This window comes from Ranitomeya imitator, chromosome 1, assembly GCF_032444005.1.
Source record: "Ranitomeya imitator isolate aRanImi1 chromosome 1, aRanImi1.pri, whole genome shotgun sequence".
Lineage (NCBI taxonomy): Eukaryota > Metazoa > Chordata > Amphibia > Anura > Dendrobatidae > Ranitomeya > Ranitomeya imitator.
Window position 1 is genome coordinate 907307266 of NC_091282.1, and position 21761 is coordinate 907329026.

Below are 21761 nucleotides of genomic sequence, written 5' to 3' on the forward strand. Positions count from 1 at the left end.
CATCTCTTGTCAATTTTCCTCTTTCTCTCCAGGTCCAGGGAGGTTCTTGACAGCTCCATGCTTGGCAAACTTCTTAATAACATTACGCACTGTTGAAATTGGAATACCAAGGTCTTTGGAGATGACCTTATGCCCTTTTGAAGTCTTGTGTTTGCAAATAACAGCAAGTCTGATGTCCTCAGACAGCTCCTTTGTGTTCACCACTGTGACAAAGGAACATGGCCTACTATGTGGCTTTTTAAAATTATTGGCTAATTCATGTCACATGGACACCGTCAATTAATCACAGGTGATCCTCATTTTTGATTTACCACAGGCGAGTCAAAATGTGTTTCCATACTAATTTAACCCCTTCCCGACCCATGACGCCACGTAGGCGTCATGAAAGTCGGTGCCAATCCGACCCATGACGCCTATGTGGCGTCATGGAAAGACCGCGTCCCTGCAGATCGGGTGAAAGGGTTAACTCCCATTTCACCCGATCTGCAGGGACAGGGGGAGTGGTAGTTTAGCCCAGGGGGGGTGGCTTCACCCCCCGTGGCTACGATCGCTCTGATTGGCTGTTGAAAGTGAAACTGCCAATCAGAGCGATTTGTAATATTTCACCTATTATAACTGGTGAAATATTACAGTCCAGCCATGGCCGATGCTGCAATATCATTGGCTATGGCTGGAAACACTAATGTGCCCCCACCCCACCGATCGCCCCCCCAGCCCTCCGATCTGTCCGGTACACTGCTCCGGCTCCCCTCCGTCCTGTGCTCCGCTCCCCCCATGCTCTTGTCCGCTCCCCCGTGCTCCAATCACCCTCCCCATGCTCCAATCACCCCCCCTGCACTCCGTTCCACCCCCTCGTGCTCCGTTCCATCCCCCTGTGCTCCGTTCCACCCCCCCCCGTGCTCCGTTCCACCCCTCCCGCGCTCCGATCCACCCCCCCATGCTCCGATCCCCCCCCCCGTGCTCCCCCCCACCCCATCATACTTACCGATCCTGCCGGGGTCCGTCCGTCTTCTCCCTGGGCGCCGCCATCTTCCAAAATGGCGGGCGCATGCGCAGATTCGTTCCAAAGTGCATTTTGATCACTGAGATATAATCTATCTCAGTGATCAAAATAAAAAAAATAATAAATGACCCCCCCCATCTTTGTCACCCCCATAGGTAGGGACAATAAAAAAATAAAGATTTTTTTTTTTCAACTAATGTTAGAATAGGGTTAGGGGTAGGGTTAGGGGTGGGGTTAGGGGTAGGGTTAGCGGTGGGGTTAGGGGTAGGGTTAGGGCTAGGGTTAGGGTTAGGGCTAGGGTTAGGGGTAGGGCTAGGGTTAGGGCTAGGGTTAGGGATAGGGTTAGGGTAAGGTATGTGCACATGTATTCTGGTCCTCTGCAGATTTTTCCGCAGCGGATTTGATAAATCCGCAGTGCTAAACCGCTGCGGATTTATGGCGGATTTACCGCATTTTTTCTGCGCATTTCACTGCCGTTTTACAACTGGGATTTTCTATTTGAGCAGTTGTAAAACCGCTGCGGAATCCGCAGAAAGAAGCGACATGCTGCAGAATGTAAACCGCTGCATTTCCGTGCAGTTTTTCCGCAGCATGTGTACAGCGATTTTTGTTTCCCATAGGTTTACATTGAACTGTAAACTCATGGGAAACTGCTGCGGATCCGCAGCGTTTTCCGCAGCGTGTGCACATACCTTTAGAATTAGGCTATGTGCACACGGTGCGGATTGGCCGCTGCGGATTCGCAGCAGTGTTCCATCATGTTTACAGTACCATGTAAACCTATGGAAAACCAAATCCGCTGTGCCCATTGTGCGGAAAATACCGCGCGGAAACGCTGCGTTGTATTTTCCGCAGCATGTCAATTCTTTGTGCGGATTCCGCAGTGTTTTACACCTGTTCCTCAATAGGAATCCGCAGGTGAAATCCGCACAAAAAACACTGGAAATCCGCGGAAAATCCGCAGGTAAAACGCAGTGCCTTTTACCCGCGGATTTTTCAAAAATGATGCTGAAAAATCTCACACGAATCCGCAACGTGGGCAAATAGCCTTAGGGTTAGGGTTGGAATTAGGGTTCTGGTTAGGGGTGTGATTAGGGTTATGGCTACAGTTGGGATTAGAGTTAGGGGTGTGTTGGGGTTAGTGTTGGAGTTAGAATTGAGGGGTTTCCACTGTTTAGGCACATCAGGGGTCTCCAAACGCAACATGGCGCCACCATTGATTCCAGCCAATCTCGTATTCAAAAAGTCAAATGGTGCTCCCTCAATTCCGAGCCCCGACAAGTGCCCAAACAGTGGTTTACCCCCACATATGGGGTACCAGCATACTCAGGATAAACTGTGCAACAATTACTGGGGTCCAATTTCTCCTGTTACCCTTGTGAAAATAAAAAAATGCTTGCTAAAACATCATTTTTGAGGAAAGAAAAATTATTTTTTATTTTCACGACTCTGCGTTGCAAACGTCTGTGAAGCACTTGGGGGATCAAAGTGCTCACCACATATCTAGATAAGTTCCTTGGGGGGTCTAGTTTCTAAAATGGGGTCACTTGTGGGGGGTTTCTACTGTTTAGGCACATCAGGGGCTCTGCAAACGCAACGTGACACCCGCAGACCATTCCATCAAAGTCTGCATTTCAAAAGTCACTACTTCCCTTCTGAGCCCCGACGTGTGCCCAAACAGTGGTTTACCTCCACACATGGGGTATCAGCGTACTCAGAAGAAACTGGACAACAACTTTTGGGGTCCAATTCCTCCTGTAACCATTGGGAAAATAAAAAATTCTGGGCTAAATAATTATTTTTGAGGAAAGAAAACGTATTTATTATTTTCACGGCTCTGCATTATAAACTTCTATGAAGCACTTGGGCGTTCAAAGTGCTCACCACACATCTAGATAAGTTCCTTTCGGGGTCTAGTTTCCAAAATGGGGTCACTTGTGGGGGGTTTCTACTGTTTAGCCACATCAGGGGCTCTGCAAACGCAACGTGACCTCCGCAGAGCATTCCATCAAAGTCTGCATTTCAAAACGTCACTACTTCAATTCCGAGCCCCGGCATGTGCCCAAACAGTAGTTTACCCCCACATATGTGGTATCACCGTACTCAGGAGAAACTGGACAACAAATATTGGGGTCAAATTTCTCCTGTTACCCTTGGGAAAATTTAAAAATTCTGGGCTAAATAATTATTTTTGAGGAAAGAAAACGTATTTATTATTTTCACGGCTCTGCATTATAAACTTCTGTGAAGCACTTGGGGGTTCAAAGTGCTCACCACACATCTAGATAAGTTCCTTTCGGGGTCTAGTTTCCAAAATGGGGTCAGTTGTGGGGGGTTTCTACTGTTAAGCCACATCAGGGGCTCTGCAAACGCAACGTGATGCCCACAGAGCATTCCATCAAAGTCTGCATTTCAAAACGTCACTACTTCACTTCCGAGCCCCGGCATGTGCCCAAACAGTGGTTTACCCCCACATATGGGGTATCAGCGTACTCAGGAGAAACTGGACAACAATTTTTGGGGTCAAATTTCTCCTGTTACCCTTGGGAAAATAAAAAATTGCAGGCTAAAAGATCATTTTTGAGAAAATAATATTTTTTTTATTTTCATGGCTCTGCGTTATAAACTTCTGTGAAGCACTTGGGGGTTCAAAGTCCTCACCACACATCTAGATTAGTTCCTTTGGGGGTCTAGTTTCCAAAATGGGGTCATTACTGGGGGATCTGCAATGTTTAGGCACACAGGGGCTCTCCAAACGTGACATGGTGTCCGCTAATGATTGGAGCTAATTTTCCATTTAAAAAGCCAAATGGCGCGCCTTCCCTTCCGAGCCCTGCCGTGCGCCCAAACAGTGGTTTACCCCCACATATGGGGTATCAGCGTACTCAGAACAAACTGGACAACAACATTTGGGGTCCAATTTCTCCTATTACCCTTGGCAAAATAGGAAATTCCAGGCTAAAATATCATTTTTGAGGAAAGAAATACTATTTTTTATTTTCATGGCTCTGCGTTATAAACTTCTGTGAAGCACCCCCCAGGTTTAAAGTGCTCAATATGCATCTAGATAAGTTCCTTGGGGGGGTCTAGTTTCCAAAATGGGGTCACTTGTGGGGGAGCTCCAATGTTTAGGAACACAGGGGCTCTCCAAACGCGACATAGTGTCCGCTAACAATTGGAGCTAATTTTCCATTCAAAAAGTCAAATGGCGCGCCTTCCCTTCCGAGCCCTGCCGAGTGCCCAAACAGTGGTTTACCCCCACATATGAGGTATCGGCGTACTCGGGAGAAATTGTGCAACAAATTTTATCATCCATTTTATCCTATTGCCCATGTGAAAATGAAAAAATTGAGGCGAAAATAATTTTTTTGTGAAAAAAAAGTACTTTTTCATTTTTACGGATCAATTTGTGAAGCACCTGGGGGATCAAAGTGCTCACTATGCATCTAGATAAGTTCCTTGGGGCGTCTAGTTTCCAAAATGGGGTCACTTGTGGGGGAGCTCCAATTTATAGGCACACGGGGGCTCTCCAAGCGTGACATGGTGTCCGCTAAAGAGTGGAGCCAATTTTTGATTCAAAAAGTCAAATGGCGCTCCTTCCCTTCCAAGCCCTGCCGTGCGCCCAAACAGTGGTTTACCCCCACATATGAGGTATCAGCGTACTCAGGACAAATTGGACAAAAACTTTCGTGGTTCAGTTTCTCCTTTTACCATTGGGAAAATAAAAAAATTGTTGCTAAAAGATAATTTTTGTGACTAAAAAGTTAAATGTTCATTTTTTCCTTCCATGTTGCTTCTGCTGCTGTGAAGCACCTGAAGGGTTAATAAACTTCTTGAATGTGGTTTTGAGTACCTTGAGGGGTGCAGTTTTTAGAATGGTGTCACTTTTGGGTATTTTCAGCCATATAGACCCCTCAAACTGACTTCAAATGTGAGGTGGTCCCTAAAAAAATGGTTTTGTAAATTTCGTTGTAAAAATGAGAAATCGCTGGTCAAATTTTAACCCTTATAACTTCCTAGCAAAAAAAATTTTGTTTCCAAAATTGTGCTAATGTAAAGTAGGCATGTGGGAAATGTTATTTATTAACTATTTTGTGTCACATAACTCTCTGGTTTAACAGAATAAAAATTAAAAATGTGAAAATTGCGAAATTTTCAAAATTTTCGCCAAATTTCCATTTTTATCACAAATAAACGCAGAATTTATTGACCTAAATTTACCACTAACATGAAGCCCAATATGTCACGAAAAAACAATCTCAGAACCGCTAGGATCCGTTGAAGCGTTCCTGAGTCATTACCTCATAAAGGGACACTGGTCAGAATTGCAAAAAACGGCAAGGTCTTTAAGGTCAAAATAGGCTTGGTCATGAAGGGGTTAATGTAAAGGGTGCCACTACAAGTGTCATATCATGCTTTAGGTTTTTCTATTTTTTCCATGTCATTGTTTTTTGTTTTAAATTATTGTTTATCATTTGCTCTTTTGTATTTAACACTAGTGCTCTTTATAAAAACCTGTTTCACTTGATTCATTTTTTCAGGAGATATTCCACATTATGTACTTAAACTTGATGGGTGCCAATATCGATTGGCAGGACTGTATTCCATGTCCTATCGATACAGGATAACTTTGGGAAAACTACATTAATATAGAAAGGTTATTTTAGGAATGACAGATAAGGAAAATAATTTTCAAGTCATTGGTCTAAGCACTCAATCTAACACCTATGACAGACTTCATGGATATACTTTGCTCCGTCAGACAGGCTCCTGATCTCTGAATACTTAAGCCATTCTGTTGCCTTTCTATCTGTAACAAAAACCTCAGTTTTAAGTCTTTTGCTTATCTTAGGCCAGGTTCACATTGCGTTTACACCAGCCCGTTCAACACATACGGTAACGGGCCGCTGTAAACGCAAGTGCCGGTATGGCAGCACGCTAGCGCAGATAGAGCATCTGCTAGTTCTATCTGCGTTAGCGGTGACGGACCCGGAAACGCTGCAGCCCGCGTCTCGGGGTTCGTTACTCAATGACGGCACATCGCTAGCGCACGCCCATTGTGGGCGTGCGCTAGCGATGCGTCCGACATTGAATTTAATGTCGGCATTAACGGACTACGTTACACCGTGTTATGCCGCGGTGTAACGTAGTCCGTTAGACGGGCAGGTTCAACGCAATGTGAACCCAGCCTTAATGATATATCACCCCATGTCTAAATGTTTTATTGCAACATCTTTTAAATGTAGTGCTGTTATCTCAGTCATTCATTTGTAAACTTTCCTGAGGAAGGTGCCTCTGTACTCCGAAAGCTTGCAAATATAATTTTTCTAGTTAACCCACAGATGTATTGCTAATATAATACCTTTTATTATTTCTTTGACAATTATGGAGATAGGAGAAGACACATACGCTTGTTATTGTGACTACAACTGCATGATGTCTTGAAATGAGTTTTATATGATCAGTATACACTTAAACATACCCTATTCTGCGATATTATACTAACGGATAATTCAATGTTCTAGGAGTATGAAAGCCCTCAATATTTTCACTACCGTATTTTTCAGACTATAAGATGCACTTTTTTCCTCAAAATTTTTTTGGGAAAATGGAGGTGCGTCTTATAGTTGGAATATACTTACAAATATTGTGGTGGCAGCAGGAGTCGGGTGATTCTGCGGCGGTCCCGGTCCGATGCTGCTGGGCAATGGTCACACTCCCTTCCCAGGCTGGTGAGGCTGGTGCAGCAGGTTCGGCGGTGGTGCTCTGTGGTGTGGGGAGCTCCGCCGGCATTTTACGAAAGCCCGGAGGCCCCACACATCCATTCCTGCGATGCAGTGGCCTCCAGGAAAATGGCCACCAGGGGTGGCGCATGCTGAGACTGAGATCCCAAGATCTCATCTCCTGAGATCTCAGGACGAGATCTTGGTGACGAGATCTCAATCTGAGCATGCGCCGCCGCCGGCCATTTTCCCGGAGGCCACGGCATTACAGCATTAGATGTGCGGTTGCCTCTGGACTTTCACAAAATGCCGGCGGAGCCCCCACACCACAGAGTACCACCCCCTCACCTGCCTGCACCAGATGCACCTGCCCACACCAGCCACACCTGTCCACACCAGCCACACCTGACCACACCAGACGGACCTGCCCACGCCAGACGCTCCTGCCCACACCAGCCACACCTGCCTACACCAGCTGCACCTGCCCGCACCAGCCTCACTTGCCCACATCAGCCACACCTGACCACAACAGCCGCCTTCTCACTCCAGCCTCACCTGCCCACACCAGCCGCACCTGCCCAGCCTGGGATGGGAGTCAAATCGCCGGACCAAACACCCCCTGTGACTACGCTCCACCAGCGCTGCCAATCCTCCCCGGTAAGCTGAGTTAGGACTGTAAGACGGACCTCCATTTGACACATTTTTTTTCCCTATTCTCCTTCTGAAAATTTGGAGTGCGTCTTATGGTCCAGTGCGTCTTATAGTTTGAAAAATATGGTATATCATGTATTACAGTAACTATTCTGATATTGGGCACAGCGAGTATAAAATGTTGTACTTACCTTGCTTAATACAGCCGTGTGTTCATCTCCACAACTGATATAAATAACACCTTTATCTCTCAAAGAGCTTACTGCATATGGCTTAAACACACCAGCTAATAAAAACAAAAAGAGAAAAAGAACATAAAGGTAACTCTTTGAACTAAGTATTTATAGAGATGACTAATATGACCGTAAGCACAATATACCTCTTAAAGTATCGCTCTGAAGTCCTATTTGTCCTGCATTATTCTTTCCCCATCCAAACACAATGCCTAAGATCGACAGAGCAAAACTCTGAGAACCTCCTGCAGAGACTTGAACCAGTGGAACTCCCTTCAAAGATTTCACAAGTTGAGGGCTTGCTTGATTAGGCACCTGTTTGCCCAGGCCCAGTTGACCAACATCATTCTTTCCCCAAGAAAAAACATTACTATCTGAAAGAGAATGGCAAGAAAACTATTAAGAATATCATGTTCTACACCAAAGTGAAATCCCACATTAAAAAACTAAGCATCTTAGGCCTTGTTCACATTTGCGTATAAATCAGATGAGTACAATCCGATAAAAACTCGGATTTCACTTGTACCAATGTTATTCAATGAGCCAGTACTGATCGGGTATTTTTTCTCAGCTGAAATTTGGATGAGAAAAAAATTACCGCATGCTGCGAATGTCTGCATATATTGGAAGAGACTCATCCATACAAGTCAACGGATGAGAGAAAAAAAAATCGCACAGCACATGGGCCATGCATGTGCCACCTGATTTTTATGCACCTATCTCAAAGGAAACCCGACATTTCATCAGCCAAGTACCGTAAACTCACATTGTGAACCATCAGAATAGAATAGATATATAGATAGAACAGATATATAGACAGATAGATAGATAGATAGATAGATAGATAGATAGATAGATACTTCAACCATAGGTCACTCCCATTCATGTCTCATCGCTGATGAGACATGATTGGAAGCGACCTATGAATCATCGTTCTCAGAACAACATTCCATAGGTTGCAGTACTGAATCGGTGGACGTCATGGGAACGTCATGGATTACGTCAGAGCTGCGGGGATTTTTTTGTAATAATAAATTGGTTATTTCTGTCTTTTTATATCTTTCAGGTGCCCATTTGTGGACTACTTTGGATCATCATTTTTTTTAAATAAATTGGTGAAACAGGAGTCGGGAGGGGGGGTTATTTAAAATAAAATATGTGTTTGTGGTTTTTTCTTTCAACTTACTGGGTTAGTAATGGGAGTGTCAGATACATGCTTCTCCATTACTAAACCCACGGGTTGATGGCAGTGGATGTTACACAGCTGATATCAACTTAATAAACCATTACCCTGGCAATCGGGAAGAGTCTGGCAAAGCATCGGAATTGCTGCATCTAATGTGATGCGCCAATCCTGGGGCGGCTGCAGGCTTGTAATTTTAGGCTCGGAAGGGCAAAATAACCATGGACCTTCCCAGCCTGATAATATAGGCCTAGAGCTGTCTGCTTTACGTCATTTTTTTTTTTATGTTTTATTTAGTAAGTTAAATATGCCTAAAAAACACCTTTTAGTACCACATGAAAGGTACTAAAGGTTGCTAGTTTATTATATGTAGGGGGCTTGTGACATCTGTTTATCTATTAGATTTCTTTATTAGTTTGTAGCTTTAAACTACATAGAATTACAGTATGTAAAAGATGATGTTAAAAACGCATTTCATACAGATTGCATATGCACGTCATATGGATTCTAGGTGAGAAAAAGTGCATTGTACTTGCATGACACTAGCATTACACTCGTCCTACTTTTCTGTATCAACAGCGGAGCGATTTTGTTTGCACAGATGTGACCGAGGCCCTACAAATGCTAAGGGATAGGGCAGAGGAGCAGTACTGACTATACGACTTGAGACATCACGGTGGATCCCCCTAGGTGTAGAAAACTCCCAGCATGATCCACCACAAAATAGGGGTACACTTTAATGTATTGATGTGGATTCACCTTCTTATCTAAATTTATCCCTGTCTCAAATTTCCAGGTAAGAATTCTAGTGACTGAGTGTAGTGATCACATTATTATAAGAAGGATGAGACTGGGAAAAGCTTATACTATGGGCCCTAGGAACCTACAGAGCCTACAACAAACAACCTTCCATAAAGGAATCTAAAGCGTGTTCAAAAGTTAAATATTCTAAAGAAAGGACCTAATTAACACTATCATTTGGTCAGTTTACAGTGATATAAGCTTGGTGATAATTTACCTTCTGAAAGGGCAACTGTATGGAAGTGTCCACAAGATATCTGTATTATTCTTATGTCGGACAAACCGGTTATCTTCCTATGGTATGAAAAAATGGGCAATCAGCATTCACACCCTAACACTATCAAAAACAATCTGAAAACACTTTTATGTTATAATTTTTTATAAAATAGCGTCTTTTGGCGACTTAAGCAAACATCACTGGCAAGAACATATAATCTGAACACACCAACACAGCATAGGCACTGTACCATGTTAGTCTTGGCTTTCTCTCTGACACTAATAGAACCAAATATAAAAGCTGGTTAGGATAATACTATACCTAGGAATAGGAGACTGCTGAGGAAATTGTCCTGATCCAAGTTGTCCTTCTGATCCTTGACCCCAGGTGAATATGTTGCCTTCATTACAAATTGCCACAGAATGGTTAAACCCACAACTGACATCTATAATTGTCTGGGCTTCCAGGGAATATATTTGCTCTGTAATGAATAATGACATTAACCACTATTAAAATTAAAAATCCTCAGAAAGTTATATATATACAAGATTGCCTTGCGCAGGCGTGTACTACGGAGGACATAGAATGAACTTCAATCCAATATTGCGGCCAGCATGCAGCCAGCGGGTAAGGAAAGGGTGAATCAAACACCCGAAAACTCCGCCCATATGACCCAAAACCAGTCCCGCCAAATTCAGGTGACAGGTTCCCTTTAAGAGATTGAATATTCACTCCTCTCCACCCCTAAAGGCATGGAGAGAAGTGAATATTCATTGATCTTTTATGGCGGACACAGGTGCAGCAGGCTCCACTCAGGTAGACCAACAAAAATTTTGTTCACAACTGCCAAGAAATTTGTTCTGGATGCAAAGAAAAACCCACAAATATCACCAGCTAAAATACTGGAATCTCTGAAAACTAGCGGTGTGGCTGTTTCAAGATACACAATAAGGAGGCACTTGAAGAAAAATGGACTGCATGGTCGAGTCACCAGAAGAAAGCCATTACTGCGCAAATGCCACAAAATATCTCGCCCACAATACACAAAACAGCACAGAGACAAGTCTCAAAAATTGAACTTTTTGGCCACAACTATAAACGTTACATTTGGAGAGAGGTCAACAAGGCATATGATGAAAGGAACACCATTCCTTCTGTAAAGCACGGAGGTGGATCACTGATATTTTGGGGATGTGTGAGCTACAAAGGCACAGGAAACTTGGTCAAAGTTTAAGGAAAGATGAATGCAGCATGTTATCAGCAAATACTGGAGGCAAATTTGCACTCATTAGCCCGGAAGAGGTGCATGGGACGTATTTGGATGTTCCAACATGAAAACGATCCAAAACACAAGGCCAAGTTGACCTGTCTTTAACTACAGCAGAATAAAGTGACGGTTCTTTAGTGGCCTGACCTCAATATCATTGAGCCACTCTGAGGAGATCTCAAGTGCTCAGTTCATGCTAGACAGCCAAGAAATTTTACAGGAACTGGAGGCTTTTTGCAAGAAGAGTGGGCAGCTTTACCATCTGAGAAAATAAAGTACCTCATCCATAACTACCACAGAAGACTTCAAGCTGTCATTGATGTTAGAGAGGGCAATTCAAGGTATTAAGGAATGGGGTATCTGAACCTTTGATCGGAGTCATTTTGATGTTTTGGGTTGTCATTATGATTTTAACAGAGAAAACACAGTAGTTGGACAATAAATGGCTTCACCCAACCACTAATCATGAGTGTAGAAAAAGTTTTGGTGTTATCATTCATATCTTCTGAAAAAAGGCCAAGAAAGCAACAGTTCTGCTGGCGTATGTAAACTTTTGAGCAGAACTGTATATGTGTTTTGAGTACCTTGAACCCCCAGGTGCTTCATAGAATTATATAACGTAGAGGTGTGAAAAAAAAAATTTTACCCACAAAAATGTACTTCCAGCCCCAATATTTTTTATTCTCATAAGTATAACAGGAGAAAATGGACCCCAAAATTTGTTGTGCAGTTTCTCCGAAGTACACCGATACCCCATATGTGGGGAAAACTATAATTTAGGTGCACGGCATTGCTTGGAAAGGAAGGAGTGACGTTTTGGAACACAGACTTTGATGGAATGATCTGTGGGCGTCAAGTCGTGTTTGGAGAGCCCCTAATGTGCCTCAACAGTGAAAACCCCCCGCAAGTGACTCCATTTTGGAAGCTACACCCTTCAAGGATTTGATCCAGTGGTATTGTGAGCATTCTGAGCAAGTACCACACAGAATTTGATAACATTAGGTTGTCATATTGAAAATCGTAATTGTTTTCCCCGAAAATGTTGTTTAAGCCCCAAATTTGTAATTTTCACAATGGAGAAAACAGACTCCATAATTCATCCTGAGTGCAATGATACCCCATATGTGGTCAAAAACTTCTGCCTGGGCACATGGAGAGATAGGAAAGGTATGTCTGGATAGATTGTGAATGCCATGTCGCATTTGAAGATCCCCTGACATGTGAAAACAGCATCTATTAATTCATTTATGGCTACAGAGACAATTTTGTAACATCCATGCCAGGCTTTTTTTCTGGGTAATTGAAAAATGCAATTCTAGTACCCATACATTGTGTCACCATACAATGTAGAGCCCCCATATAGTGCCCCCATACATTGTGCCCAGATTCTTGCCATACCCATCTGTAAATTAAGTGCGTTCTCTCCATTACACTAATGCTAAACATGTGGTTTAGGCACAGTGGGGCTCAGATGGAAGGGGGCATTTGGATTTGGGAATGCAGAATTCACTGGACTTTATTTGAGGGGGCAGGAGCCATGTCGCTTTTCCAGAGCCATTGTTCTACCAGTAATGTGGGAACCCCCTATAGTTCCAGTGACAGATGATGGACCTGAGTGGGTGCTGGTTTGTGCTGGATAAATTAGGGATTTTATTGGTAACATTTTGGGGTATATTATATTTTTCGATCGCTTCCAGTATAAGGATGGGATCACATTCTTGTGTCCTATGCTGAGCACTTACTTCTGGGTTTCAGTGTAAATCCCGCAAAACTGTGATTTAGACGAAACCCCTAACAGAACCACCTACCATAATGAGGTAGATGGAGACGCTTTGGATCCATCTTTTTAGGCGTGCACAGATCTGTAGACGTCCACACTTGTGCTGTAAAAAGACACTGAAGATGATGGGACACCGCTGGAACAGAGACGAATCCAAAGTGACTCCATCTGCTTCATAAGCGAGTGGTTCTGTTGTTTTTTTTTTTCTATTGCAGTTTTGGGGAATTTACACGGAAACCCCAACGTAAGCTCTCAGTGGAGAGCGCAGAATAAATGTGAGTTGAGCCTTATTACGATTTTTTAGAGGTAGAATGAGCCAATAGAGAGTAGTATAATGGTTCTTATTTTTATTTTTTCGGGGTTCACCGTGCAGTATAAGCAGTATAAGTGATAATTTATGATGATTTATTCTGCGGGTCTGTGTGATTACAGCGATACCAGATTTTTATCAGGTTTTTTACATTTTGTTACAGCACATTACACAGTAAAAATCCTTTGTTATAAAGAGTAGTTTTATTCATAGCCACATTCTGAGAGCTGTACCTTTTTTTTTATTTTTTATCGAACGGAGCTGTATGAGAGCTTATTTTTTGCAGGACATGTTGAAAATTTTTTTGGTACCATTTTGAGGTATATAATATTTTCTCATCACTTTTCATTCTGCGTTTGAAAAATCTGAATAAACAAAAACAAGCAATTCAGTTAGTTTTTATTTTTTGCGCCGTTCACTGTGCAGTAAAAGTGATAAGACCCATTTGTTTGCGTCATCGGTACAATTACAGTGATACCAGATTTAAGGTTTTTTATGCTTTGCTATTTTTACAGACTGAAAACAATATTTTGGAAAAATGAATTTGTTTTTGAATCGCCATAATCTGAGAGCTGTAACTTTTTAATTTTTTTGCTGAATGGGCCATATTAGGGATTGTTTTTTTTTGCAGGAGGATTTGGCATTTTTATTTACATAATTTTTTTACATACGAAATTTTAATCGCTTTTATTCACTTTTTTGTTAGTCACTATGATGAAAAAGCTTCATTTTTTTTACTCTGGGCAGCCTGGCACACTTGAGCCAATACATGCTGCTGTACATAAACAACAACCGCCAAGTTGCCCGTATTATTACCAGTTCTGATTACTGGGTTGCCTCCCTACTGGATTCTTGCTACAAGGACAGTGTACCATCCTTATTTCCGTCCCTGGACCGGGATCACAAAATACGTGAATACAAGCACATGCTGGTAGAGAAACTACTGATGGCTTTCCCACCTGACAGGAGAAGCTCAGTGAAAGAACAAGGCGAAGGAAGAGGAGGAAGTCACTAACGCAAGTGGGACACCGTCAGCACCTCAGAAGGCAGGGTTAGCATGGATGAAATGTGAAAACAATTCTTCTGCAGGCTACAATATCTGGCACCACCAACATATGGTTCATATCAGCAGGAGGCAGCATTTCCACAACATGGTGGAAGAGTACCTGTCCACATCAGAACTAATGGGATAACTCCTCCTTTGACTGTTAAACCTACATGACAAAGTCTACCTCATCCTCCACTTGAACATCAACCTCTTGGTTCAAGATAATAATTTGTTTTTGTACTTATTTATAATTTTCATTGGTTCCTCTTAAAAATTAAAAAATAAATGTTGGCTACCTCCTACTTGAACTGTTATGTGTCTACATCACAACATGTACCTCATCTGTTTCAAGATAACTATTTGGTTGGTTTTGTATTTTGTTCTCTGTTACTTCAATTACTTCCCCTTAAAAATAAAAGAAATACCAAAAAAGATAAAAATAACAAAACAAAATGTGGGATAACTCCTACTTTGACTGTTAAACCTACATGACAACGTCTATCTCATCCTCGACTTGGACCTCGGCCTCCTTATTCAAGATAATACTTTGTTTTTGTGATTTATTCTCTATTTTTTCTGTTAGTTCCCCTTAAAAATAAAATAAATACCAAAAAAGATAAAAACAAAAAAAACTCACTTTGCCTCTTGCACAAACATCACCACATCCACCTCCATCTCCACTTGGACCTCGGCATCCTGGTTCAAGATTTTGCTTCTTTTATTTTAAGTAAGTGCCAAATCTCCATTTGTAGAGGGGAGCAAGAACCTTGGTCCACCCCCTCACAACAGAACCACTATTTCCTATCCACATTTGTTGACAGGGCAATTGTCCTGCTCTAACCCCTATTTTGCTTCCTTTTGCAGCTCCTCACTATGACCATTTTATAGCCATTTTACATCTTTGAAGTTCGGGTCCCTATTGACTTATTTTTTTTCTTTTACATATTTCCAAATTTATTTTCACTATTTAAATAAACAAAAAAATAATAAATTTGGCATCACTCTAATCAAACTGATCTAGAAAATCATGATGCCAGGTCATTTTTACTGCAGAGATCACTGTAAGGCCGGCCTCACACTCAGCGTATAAAAATACGGTCTGTTATTTACGGCCGTAATACGCAGAAAAGTCCCCAAAATAGTGATCCGTGTAGGCAGGGTGTGTCAGCGTATTTTGCGCATGGCATCCTCGATATGTAATCCGTATGGCATCCGTAGTGCGAGATTTTTTCGCAGGCTTGCAAAACCGACATACGGACATACAATGGATCCATGGGCTCAAATAATCGTAAAAACATATATACTGTATATATATATATATATATATATATATATATATATATATACAGTTAGGTCCATATATATTTGGACAAAGACAACATTTTTCTAATTTTGGTTAAAGAGATTACCACAATGAATTTTAAACAAAACAATTCAGATGCAGTTGAAGCTCAGACTTTCAGCTTTCATTTGAGGGTATCCACATTAAAATTGGATGAAGGGTTTAGGAGTTTCAGCTCCTTAACATGTGCCACCCTGTTTTTAAAGGGACAAGTAATTGGACAATTGCCTCCAAGGCTATTTCATGGACAGGTGTGGGCAATCCCTTCATTATATCATTCTCAATTAAGCAGATAAAAGGCCTGGAGTTGATTTGAGGTGTGGTGCTTGCATTTGGAAGGTTTTGCTGTGAAGTAAACATGCAGTCAAAGGAGCTCTCCATGCAGGTGAAACAAGCCATCCTTAAGCTTCGAAAACAGAAAAAACCCATCCGAGAAATTGCTACAATATTAGGAGGGGCAGAACCTACAGTTTGGTGCATTCTGAGAAAGAAAGAAAGCACTGGTGAACTCACTAATGCAAAAAGACCTGGGCGCCCATGGAAAACAACAGTGGTGGATGATCACAGAATAATCTCCATAGTGAAGTGAAACCCCTTCACAACAGCCAACCATGTGAACAACACTCTCCAGGAGGTCGGCGTATCAATATCCAAATCTACCATAAAGAGAATACTGCATGAAAGTAAATACAGAGGGTTCACTGCACGGTGCAAACCACTCATAAGCATCAAGAATAGAAAGGCTAGACTGGACTTTGCTAAAAAACATCTAAAAAAGCCAGCACACTTCTGGAAGAACTTTTTTTGGACAGATGAAACCAAGATCAACCTCTACCAGAATGATGGAAAGAGAAAAGTATGGCGAAGCCGTGGTACAGCTCATGATCCAAAGCATACCACATCATTTGTAAAACACGGCGGAGGCAGTGTGATGGCTTGGGCATGCATGGCTGCCAGTGGCACTGGGTCACTAGTGTTTATTGATGATGTGACACAGGATGGAAGCAGCCGAATGAATTCTGGGGTATTCAGAGCCATACTGTGTGCTCAGATCCAGCCAAATGCAGCAAAACTGATTTGTCGTCATTTCATACTACAGATTGACAATGACCCAAAACATAAAGCCAAAGCAACCCAGGAGTTTTTAAAGCAAAGAAGTGGAATATTCTTGAATGGCCAAGACAGTCACCTGATCTCAACCCAATTGAGCATGCATTTCACTTGTTAAAGACTAAACTTCAGACAGAAAGGCCCACAAGCAAACAGCAACTGAAAACCACCGCAGTGAAGGCCTGGCACAGCATCAAAAAGGAGGAAGCACAGCATCTGGTGATGTCCATGAGTTCAAGACTTCAGGCAGTCATTTTCAACCAAGTACTAGAAATGAACATTTTATTTAAAATTATTGAATCTGTCCAATTACTTTTGGTCACTTTAAAAACAGGGTGGCACATGTTAAGGAGCTGAAACTCCTAAACCCTTCATCCAATTTTAATGTGGATACCCTCAAATGAAAGCTGAAAGTCTTAACTTCAACTACATCTCAATTGTTTTGTTTAAAATTCATTGTGGTAATGTCTATAACCAAAATTAGAAAAATGTTGTCTCTGTCCAAATATATATGGACCTAACTGTATATACTATATATATGTGTGTTAGTGAGACACACACATATATATATATATATATATATATATATATATATATATATTAATATATCATACAGCGCTAGATAGCTTAAAAGCCGGTAATTCAATTGCCGGCTTTTCCTATCTCCTTCTCAGACCCGACATGATATGAGACATGGTTTACATACAGGAAACCATCTCATATCCCTTTTTTTTTGCATACTCCACACTACTAATGTTAGTAGTGTGTATGTGCAAAAATTGGGCGCTCTAGCTATTAAATTAAGGGTTACATCGCGGAAAAAATTGGCGTGGGCTCCTGCGCAATTTTCCCACGCTCGAGTTCATATGAGGACATCCTGCAGAGGGCGCATCACCGCAACTCAAGGTACCGTATATACTCGAGTATAAGCCGACCCGAGTATAAGCCGACCTCCCTAATTTTGCCACAAAAAACTGGGAAAACTTATAGACTCGAGTTTAAGCCTAGGGTGGAAAATGCAGCAGCTACCGGTGAATTTCAAAAATAAAAATAGATGCTCCATACCGTTCATTATGGCCACATAGCTGTGCCATACAGTGCTCTGCACCGTTCATTATTGCCCCATAGCTGTGCCATATAGTGCTCTGCACAGTTCATTATTGCCCCATAGCTGTGCCATATAGTGCTCTGCACCGTTCATTCTTGCCCCATAGCTGTGCCATATAGTGCTCTGCACCGTTCATTCTTGCCCCATAGCTGTGCCATATAGTGCCCTGCACCGTTCATTTTTGCCCCACAGCTGTGCCATATAGTGCTCTGCACCATTCATTATTGCCCCATAGCTGTGCCATATAGTGCGCTGCACGTTCATTCTTTCCCCATAGCTGTGCCATATAGTGCTCTGCACCGTACATTCTTGCCCCATTGCTGTGCCATATAGTGCTCTGCACCGTTCATTATTGCCCCATAGCTGTGCCATATAGTGCTCTGCACCGTTCATTCTTGCCCCATAGCTGTGCCATATAGTGCTCTGCACCGTTCATTAATGCCCCATAGCTGTGCCATATAGTGCTCTGCACCGTTATTGCTCCATAGCTGTGCCATATAGTGCTCTGCACCGTTCATTCTTGCCCCATAGCTGTGCCATATAGTGCTCTGCACCGTTCATTATTGCCCCATAGCTGTGCCATATAGTGCTCTGCACCGTTCATTATTGCCCCATAGCTGTGCCATATAGTGCTCTGCACCGTTCATTATTGCTCCATAGCTGTGCCATATAGTGCTCTGCACAGTTCATTCTTGCCCCATAGCTGTGCCATATAGTGCTCTGCACCGTTCATTATTGGCCCATAGCTGTGCCATATAGTGCTCTGCACCGTTCATTATTGCCCCATAGCTGTGCCATATAGTGCTCTGCACCGTTCATTATTGCCCCATAGCTGTGCCATATAGTGCTCTGCACCGTTCATTAATGCCCCATAGCTGTGCCATATAGTGCTCTGCACCGTTCATTATTGCTCCATAGCTGTGCCATATAGTGCTCTGCACCGTTCATTCTTGCCTCATAGCTGTGCCATATAGTGCTCTGCACCGTTCATTATTGCCCCATAGCTGTGCCATATAGTGCTCTGCACCGTTCATTATTGCCCCATAGCTGTGCCATATAGTGCTCTGCACCGTTCATTATTGCCCCATAGCTGTGCCATATAGTGCTCTGCACCGTTCATTATTGCCCCATAGCTGTTATGACCTGGTGGTTAGGAGCACCCGGAATGACCTGATAGTTAAACCTCATACAAGACGAGCTCTGGGATGTGGGAGCTCTGCTGACCGCAAGCCCTAATCCTATCACACACACTAAAAATAGCCGTGGAGCGCTCCTGACCAGACCTAGGCGCCTCGTCACAGCCTAAGCGCTATCTAGCCCTAGAGATAGAAAATAAAGCCTACCTTGCCTCAGAGAAATTCCCCAAAGGTAAAGGAAGCCCCCCACATATATTGACTGTGAGTAAGATGGAAGTCACAAACGCAGAGATGAAACAGGTTTCAGCAAAGGGAGGCCAGACTTACTAAATAGACAGAGGATAGGAAAGGTAACTTTGCGATCAGCACAAAAACCTACAAAGCAAGACAAAATCATGATAACCAGCTGGACAAGAAAACAGTGAACAAATAATGACTATCAGGAACTTACCGTAGCTTCTGCAGGAGAAGGCAGGTCACCAGAGAGATCCAGGAGCGAACTGAACCAATGCAAAAACATTGACAGCTGGCATGGAGTAACGATCTGAGAGCAGTTAAATAGAGCAGCCAACCAAAGGATAAACCACGTCACCTGTGTAAGGAACCTCAGAAGCAGCAGCTTCACTCATAGCCACCAGAGGGAGCCCATAGACAGAACTCGCCAAAGTACCATTCATGACCACAGGAGGGAGTTAGACAACAGAATTCACAACAGTACCCCCCCTTGAGGAGGGGTCACCGAACCCTCACCAGAGCCCCCAGGCCGATCAGGATGAGCCAAATGAAAGGCACGAGCAAGATCGGCAGCATGAACATCAGAGGCAAAAACCCAGGAATTATCTTCCTGACCATAACCCTTCCACTTGACCAGGTACTGGAGTTTCCGTCTCGAAACACGAGAATCCAAAATCTTCTCCACCACATACTCCAACTCCCCCTCGACCAACACCGGGGCAGGAGGATCAACGGAGGGAACCATAGGCGCCACGTATCTCCGCAACAACGACCTATGGAACACATTATGGATGGCAAAAGAAGCTGGAAGGTCCAAACGAAATGACACAGGATTAAGAACTTCAGAAATCTTATATGGCCCAATGAAACGAGGCTTAAACTTAGGAGAGGAAACCTTCATAGGAACGTGACGAGATGACAACCAAACCAAATCCCCAACACGAAGTCGGGGACCAACACAACGCCGGCGGTTAGCGAAACGTTGAGACTTCTCCTGGGACAATGTCAAATTGTCTATCACATGAGTCCAAATCTGCTGCAACCTGTCCACCACCGCATCCACACCAGGACAGTCCGAAGGCTCAACCTGCCCTGAAGAGAAAAGAGGATGGAAACCAGAATTACAGAAAAAAGGAGAAACTAAAGTAGCCGAGCTGGCCCAGTTATTAAGGGCGAACTCCGCCAAAGGCAAGAAGGACACCCAATCATCCTGATCAGCAGAAACAAAGCATCTCAGATATGTCTCCAAAGTCTGATTAGTTCGTTCGGTTTGACCATTGGTCTGAGGATGGAAAGCCGAAGAAAAAGACAAATCAATGCCCATCTTAGCGCAACAGGACCGCCAAAACCTCGAAACAAACTGGGAACCTCTGTCCGAGACGATGTTCTCTGGAATGCCATGCAAACGAACCACATGCTGGAAAAACAATGGCACCAAATCAGAGGAGGAAGGCAATTTAGATAAGGGTACCAAATGGACCATCTTAGAGAAGCGATCACAAACCACTCAAATGACCGACATCTTTTGAGAAACAGGGAGATCAGAAATAAAATCCATGGAAATATGCGTCCAGGGCCTCTTCGGGATCGGCAAGGGCAAAAGCAACCCACTGGCACGAGAACAGCAGGGCTTAGCCCGAGCACAAGTCCCACAGGACTGCACAAAATAACGCACATCCCGTGACAAAGAAGGCCACCAAAAGGATCTAGCCACAAAATCTCTGGTACCAAAGATTCCAGGATGACCAGCCAACACCGAACAATGAACCTCAGAGATAACTCTACTAGTCCATCTATCAGGGACAAACAGTTTCTCCGTAGGACAACGGTCAGGTCTATCAGCCTGAAACTTCTGCAGCACCCGCCGCAAATCAGGGGAGATGGCAGACAAAATTACCGTATTTTTCGGACTAAAAGACGCACTTTTTCCCCCAAAAAAAAGGGGGGAAAATGGGGGGTGCGTCTAATAGTCGCAATGCAGGCTTACCTAGGTGGCAGAGGTGCGGTGGCAGAGGTCCGGTGGCAGAGGTGCGGTTGCGGGGGTGTGGCGGCAGAGGAGGCGCAGTAAGCGGGGTCCCTTTCCCCGGTATGGTGATGCAGCAGGCCCGGTATGCAGCAGAGCCGGGTGAATCCTCTTGTTACCGGTGGTGGCGGCCATTTTCCGGAGGCCGCGCGTGCGCAGATGGAGCGCTCTGCTTCCCGGGGCTTCAGGAAAATGGCCGCCGCGATCTCCATCTGCGCACGCGTGGCCTCCCGCGGCCATTTTCCTGAAGCCCCGGGAGCAGAGCGCTTCATCTGCACACGCGCGGCCTCAGGAAGATGGCCGCGCCCACCGATAACAAGAGGATTCACCCGGCTCTGCTGCATACCGGGCCTGCTGCATCACCATACCGGGGAAAGGGACCCCGCTTACTGCGCCTCCTCTGCCGCCACACCCCCGCCACCGCACCTCTGCCACCGGACCTCTGCCACCGCACCTCTGCCACCTAGGTAAGCCTGCATGGTACGCCAGGGACCCCTCTCACGCCATACCGCTCACTGCACCTCCTGATCCCAGCACCTCCTGATCCCAGCACCTCCTGATCCCAGCACCTCCTGATCCCAGCACCTCCTGA

At 43.7% G+C, this 21761-nt stretch overlaps 1 protein-coding gene across 1 annotated transcript in view; it reads right to left on the bottom strand.

Moving 5' to 3' along the window:
• The window catches only part of HERC6 (HECT and RLD domain containing E3 ubiquitin protein ligase family member 6), a 171787-nt gene that overhangs the window by 98989 nt on the left and 51037 nt on the right, over positions 1-21761 (bottom strand). The window contains exons 2-5 of the mRNA XM_069743428.1: positions 10133-10292; positions 9812-9888; positions 7757-7984; positions 7569-7663 (exon numbers count right to left, since the gene is read on the bottom strand). Coding sequence (XP_069599529.1) covers positions 7569-7663; positions 7757-7984; positions 9812-9888; positions 10133-10292 — 560 coding nt within the window. The remainder of the gene's footprint in view (positions 1-7568; positions 7664-7756; positions 7985-9811; positions 9889-10132; positions 10293-21761) is intronic.